Source organism: Cajanus cajan, chromosome 5 (assembly GCF_000230855.2).
Source record: "Cajanus cajan strain Asha chromosome 5, NIPB_CcT2T_4, whole genome shotgun sequence".
Taxonomy (NCBI): Eukaryota; Viridiplantae; Streptophyta; class Magnoliopsida; order Fabales; family Fabaceae; genus Cajanus; species Cajanus cajan.
The window spans coordinates 72,540,760-72,547,092 of record NC_138521.1 but is presented as its reverse complement, the minus strand read 5'-3'; the positions used below and the strand labels follow the sequence as shown (position 1 = coordinate 72,547,092).

The 6,333-nt window shown below is 33.3% G+C and overlaps 1 protein-coding gene across 1 annotated transcript; it reads right to left on the bottom strand.

Annotated features, from left to right (window-relative positions):
- Positions 1-2,518: 2,518 nt before the first annotated feature.
- On the bottom strand, positions 2,519-5,797 carry LOC109811364 (putative WD repeat-containing protein C2A9.03). The gene is made up of 10 exons (XM_020375095.3): positions 5,639-5,797; positions 5,243-5,416; positions 4,999-5,172; positions 4,822-4,908; positions 4,513-4,647; positions 4,314-4,424; positions 3,844-3,935; positions 3,606-3,711; positions 3,208-3,294; positions 2,519-3,113 (listed from the first exon to the last, which is right to left on the bottom strand). Exons 2-10 carry the CDS (start codon positions 5,393-5,395, stop codon positions 2,703-2,705), a joined length of 1,356 nt encoding a protein of 451 aa, XP_020230684.1. The 5' UTR covers positions 5,396-5,416; positions 5,639-5,797; the 3' UTR covers positions 2,519-2,702.
- Between the last annotated feature and the right edge of the window lie 536 nt (positions 5,798-6,333).

The window sequence follows — 6,333 nt, the reverse complement described above, 5'->3', positions numbered from 1 at the left end:
ATAGGTTAATTAGATAACATTTGAGTTATTTTAATTTAGAAAACTATTATTTAGCGATAAAAATAGTATGACTTTTTTTTATATAAAAAATTCTTTCTGTATAATGCAATATTAGTGGAGCATGAATTTATTTATTACTCACTTCTTGTATTATCTTTATTTTTAAAATTAGTATTTTTCACTTCATGATCATCTAGTTTTTTTTTAATTAAAAAAACTGGTTTCATAATTTGAAATTATTTTATTTGACATTTAATTAAATATGTAAATTAATCTAATATATATCTAATTAAATGTGTGAATTTTTTATCATCATTTTCACTAAAAATATCTTTCTTATAAGTCAATCATAAATTCATTCATTAAATTTTAATTCTACTAATTTCAATAACATATTTTTAAAGGAGAAGAGGAGTCCAAAATAGATGCAAAATAATTTTCTAACTATTTTAAATAAATAATCAATAATACAATTGCACTCAAATGGTTTACAATAATACCCACTTATTTCTTAAGATTATGTAGTCTTACTAATAAAATTAAAATAGTAAATAATATATCATAATATAACAAAATTTATTATCTAATAGTTTTAATTAATAATTATAATAATAACAATATATTTTAAAAAATATATATATATAGGGCCTTATACAAATGGGATCTTAAAACAAATGTCTTGTTGTTGTGCCTCTTACATGCACCTGACACTAAATATTAATTAAAAATTATTACAACTAAATTACAAAAAAAAAAATCATTTAACATAATCATGTAATACTTTTAACATATTCTAACATATAACGTTTTAATTCCCAAAATTGATAAATAACCGGTTTTTTTTTAATAACTAAAAAGTATAAAATATTCCTATTAAGTTGATTTATTTTGAAAATGAATTGATATTTTTGTATTATTAATTCATATTTAAAGTAAAGATTGAACTTCAGTTATTCATTAAGGTAGACATTAAAATACACCTATTTGTCCTCATTGAGATTAAATTTTGGTAATTAAATATTTGTTCATACTTTCTAGTTTCTAGACTCGTCCTCATTGAGGAAGTACTATGTATTTACTTTATCCATTGTAAAGGAAATTTACTTATTGTTGTTCAATCCTAGATTCTTCTTTATTTACTCAATTAATTTTGATAGAAATAAGGTGGCCTTTTGTTACATTATAAGGTATTGTTAATTGTGATTTTCTTTCAATTTCTCCTAATTTGCCTCATGATAGATCCTCACTAAATTCATGTTATTTTGCCTAAATTAGGATATATTTTTCCATTTTTGACGACGAGATTTGGCGAGACTTTAATTTGGGTATTATGTATTACCTAACTCTAGCTTGTACATGTATATATTGATTGTTATAACACCCATTCTTTTAATATTTGATTAACTTGATCAACATTAATTATAACTGAAAATCTCATCTAAAACATAATATTTCAACAATTAATTAAATTGAATTTAAATTGTACTATAAGACAATAAATAAGAGACTCTACTATTTATATAAGAAAATAGTCAAATATTTTATGAAATTATTCGATTAATCATTATTAATCATAATCAAGAATTTTTTAATTTTTAGGTTAAGGTGTCAAACACACCCATTACAAGGAACAATTTTAGAGTAATAACAAATACCCAAAATCACCCATCACGTATGTAAAATCTATTGCTTATATCATTAGTGTTCTAATTAGATCATTAGGCCACTAATTCCAATTAATTAGAAATATTCACCGATTTGATTAGATAGATATGTTGTTTTTGATCAATTGTCTTTCTCTTTGGATCCAGAGAAAAATAAATTGTTCGAAGACTATCCTAGGATTAACCAAGAATTACTCAAAAGAAGGGAGGATTCGAACTCTCCCAATACTTGATTGAGAACAATTTGGTGTCTAAGACTAACTTCAACCCTAAAACCATTCATTTTCACGCTTAACCTATAATTTGCTCTCTTTTTCTCCCATCTCCCCTTACATGTCGAGTAGCCTCCACACTCTATAACCCTCATTTTATTCCTTAAACCATGTTTCATGACACCAAAGCTAAGGTCTTCTCATTCCTTTCCTTCTACTCATCACTTTTTTTTTTCTTGGGGAATTGCAATCTTTCGAAAGCAACCAGCTAGCCACTCCAAAGAAAATATCCCATTGACAAGGAAGCAAAGCATGTAAATATTTCCAAGGTTAGCAATAAAACTAACTTGACAACGCATCTTGGATTGAGAACTGACCATTTTGTTTTCACCTTATCCGTATGACCGACCTTTTACTTGTTCAGCATTAAATGAATTAATGAAGTAACCAACTAATCCTCTAACCCTACCTCGTGAACGCAAGCTCAGCAACTCATCCATGACATTGTGTAACCTAGTTTATACAATCCTAGAGGGATGTACCACAAAATGTCACCAAAAGGTTGACCCGCGTAAAACTATGCAAGTAGCGGCCACTGTCGTAAAAATTCAACACTTTTCCATCATTAGCATAAAAAGAAAATTGAAAAAAAATATTCAAGAGATTGGCAACCAATGTTATTTAACACAATGGAGTTTATGTAACGACCATATCATCCTACATTTGTATGATGAAACATGCCACCAGTCCTTTTTCTTCTTGGTCAGGTGGTGCCACAATTCTTAGACTGTAGGTACATACAAACACAAGGCATGCAGTTACAAATTTACAAGCAGTCGAGATATATATAGTTTCTCCGCCGATTGTACTGAAGAAGGCTTCCATAGGTGCGATCCCATACACCAATGAAAAGTGATTCTGTGTCAGGGCTAAAAGATACACCAGAGATCTCCCCAAAAAAATCGATCTCCTGCTCCTTCTCAAACCCATGCTTTGCATCATAGACATGAACAAAGTCAGCTGGCTCAGCCATTGCCATGAATTGCCCATCAGATGTGAACTGTATAGATCGTATAGCTCCAAGGTTGCCCTTGAGCACAGCAACAGACTTTGACAAGTTCCTAACATCCCAAACACGGCATGTTTTGTCTTGGTTTCCAGTAGCAAAAATGCGGCCATTAGGATGCCATGAAGATGCAAATGAGTAATCCAAGTGTCCACATAAAGGCTTAACAGTCTACAAAGAATCAAAAATTAAACTAGTTATTTATAATTTACCCACACACGGCATATAAAGAATCTGTAACACAGACCAACAGAATACACCCCACCTTTCCAGTTTGAGAATCCACTAGTAACCCTTCTGGGTTGTCTCCAACAATCACAAGCAGTTTCCCATCCGGGCTCAATGAAGTATGCTGCAGGCAGAAAGGGAACAAATTCAAATCATCAGTTCTTCTATATAGACATACTCTCAATTCTCTCTCCTTTTTTAAACTTTAGTAATTCCCCCATCATTATTCTATTATTTTGTTTAAAGCTCCTTAATTGTAGAGCCAAAAAAACAAGTTTATCCAGTTACATTTAGTGTCTCCACCCACTATTAATAAACTGATACATGGCAGATTGATAGGCATACTACACTACTTTCAACAATAAAAAAACAAATCCCAGAAGGATTTTTGCAAAATTAAAAAATTTACACCAAATAAAAACAAATATTACTTACATTTACAGGCCAGGAGAAGGAGAAATGCTTTGAAAGCTGAAATCTTTCCATGTCAAAGTCTCTAACTCCACAATCATTATTTGAAGCCATGAAATGAACAGCTCCACTGGAATATCAATTAACTGTCAGTATGCCACCATTTTGAGAGTTGTACGCAGTAATTGCTAATACCATATAAATCATTATATATCCCAAGTACATAGAGAAAATAAAAAATAGGAGAGCAGAGAAGCAAGACCTTGGATGTTCATAAATATCAACAGCATTTGTTATTGCATTGTCATCATAAGTAGTTCTAGAACAAAAGCTAACCCCGGGACGATCTATGTACTGCAAGACAAGATGTATCATTTAATCAGTTGAGAATTATCAATTCGATAATCCATGTTGACATAATTGAGAATAAATTCATATTATTCGGTTTGGCTAATCAGTAATTGTTCAATTAATCATATCCGTATAAAGGCAAAATAATCCCTACCATTTTGAAAACAATGTAAGCGTCAAACCTATATAATGAGTATAAAATCCATAATCTAATTTGAGCATCCAAAGCAAGAAATAAAATATTGAGCACAATAAATCAAAGTGATCAAGTTTAATGGTGTGCAGCAATAATATACAACCAATATATAATGACAAGTAAAAAATAATAATCATTATGGAGAATAAAATTGACAAGTACAACCCCCAGAATAATAGAATTACCTTGCAAATAAGTTCTCCTTGAAAACCCCCAGCAATCAACAACTTATCCCGCACGGCCAATGTACTAATCTGTGTCTCGGTAAACCCTTCCAAAAGGCTTCCAGGATGTTTCTATAACCAACAGGCATTTAAAAGCTGAGATGCCTTTTCTAACTTCTAAGTGATCCTTTGGATAACAAAGGAGTGCAAAAATGATTACCTCACATGGAGCTACATGTCCTGATACATTCAGAATTTCTGATCTCTTGGAATTTAAAGAAGACCAATGTATAATAGAGTAATTCGAAACAAGATATACATCATGCTTTGATGTTGACCAAACCAAGTTTCTCAACTGCAAATGACAAATTAAAGATATCATATTTATGTTAGTTAACTGGTTGAAAATTCTAGAAGGCAATAGTAAGATATTATATGTACATGCAAGCAATTATGTTTCCACCAAAGAGAAGTTAACACAGAGCGAGACCAGAATGATTTAATCTAATTAATTACTATATTAACGTACTTGGAAATGAAGTATTGTTGATTTCACAGATCTAGTGTTTCGCCAGAAATCATAATACTTTCCTCCTCTATATGTTTGTGTGCAGTCCTGTAGACAAGGGATAGAGAAGATGAGGAAAAAAGTCCCCCAAAAATCATTACTTAAATGGTACAGAACTAAAGTAAAACGTATTTTTACCTTTTCTGATAGTTCACTAGATTGCGGTATATTTTCATAATTCTTGTATTGCTCTAGTCTAGTTTGTCTATACTTCTCACGACTAATGCTGAGTCTATCCCAAGGTATACCTTGAATGTCCTTTCCTTTCCTAGCTTCTGCAGCAGTGGTATCTGTCAATGTCATCCGATTTTCCTACAACAAAGCAATTTCATTAGATTTTAGTCATGCAGTTGTAAATGGATACCAAGAAAGAGAAACAAACCATAGAGTCATATTCATCATCATCATCATCATCATCATCTGATTCGGATTCTGAATCACCAAACACTCTGCCACGGAAATACATATCTTCTGCTTCGGCCATTTCATTGTCTTCAGCAACATACTCCATCTCGTCCCCCTGCTGTTGAGCCATGTTCCCCTATGCTATTGACACCTACGGGGAACAAAACCACGAATTTCACCTCATGACAAATAGTTGAAAGCGCATCTACCAAGCTTCAATTCTGAGTAAAGAATATTAAGGTGGAAAGCAGTAACCTAACCCTAAAATTAGGAAGAAAAATGTTGAGAGAAATAATGCGTGAATTGGGGCAATTGGCTGAATAAGAGAATTGAAGATGGAACAAGAAGAGAGAGAGAAAGAGAGAGAAGTTACTATAATTGAATTGAATCGAATCGAAGAGGAAGAGGAAGAAACAGAAGAAGCAGAAGCAGAAGCAGAGGCAGGTCTTGTTGGAAGTGAAAGCGAGAGGATCTGATCTGCCTGCCTGCGTCTGCAATGGAAGCACTTTCCCGCATATATAGCACTTCCTCTCTCTCCAACCTTATTATTACCAAAATGTTTATTTCCTAAATAAATATATGACATTATAAAAAAGCATTCTGTTCTTACCGGAATTTGTCGTAGGGACGATCTTCCAAGTAAGATTGGTGAGCCTCTTTTACTGGTACGCTGATGCTCCGAGATGGGGGTGATACCTGCAAAAGAGACTCTGATGCTAAAGTTAGGGTTTGTATAAGTAATGCACGTACCTTGGAGTGAATTAGGGTTGCTTTGGGCTTTGGGCCTGAGATAAGATATGATAGCGGATCTCGTCTGGGGCGAGATCTTCGGTAATCAGTGATTAGATAATGGATCTCGTATGGGCGAGATTCTCGGGAATCAGTTGTGATTCACCTGAATGCCGAGCTGACGTCGTATGACGCGTGCCCGAGATCATCTTGCACTGTGATGCCGAGCTTGGAGCTCGGCTTCGCGGTACGGTCAGTACACTAGCACCCCGAGCTCCAAAGACCGTAGGTCGAGGAGTTAAGACCGAGCTCGCCAGGGGGAAGTGACCCTTCACGTAT

Excerpts from the sequence above, each read along its gene's own strand:
- LOC109811364 (XM_020375095.3), bottom strand. The coding sequence starts at position 5,395 with ATGGCTCAACAGCAGGGGGACGAGATGGAGTATGTTGCTGAAGACAAT. Across the intron at positions 4,909-4,998 it reads CTAGTGAACTATCAGAAAAG|GACTGCACACAAACATATAG; the intron begins GTAAAAATACGT and ends CCTTGTCTACAG. Across the intron at positions 4,425-4,512 it reads GACATGTAGCTCCATGTGAG|AAACATCCTGGAAGCCTTTT; the intron begins GTAATCATTTTT and ends TGTTGGTTATAG.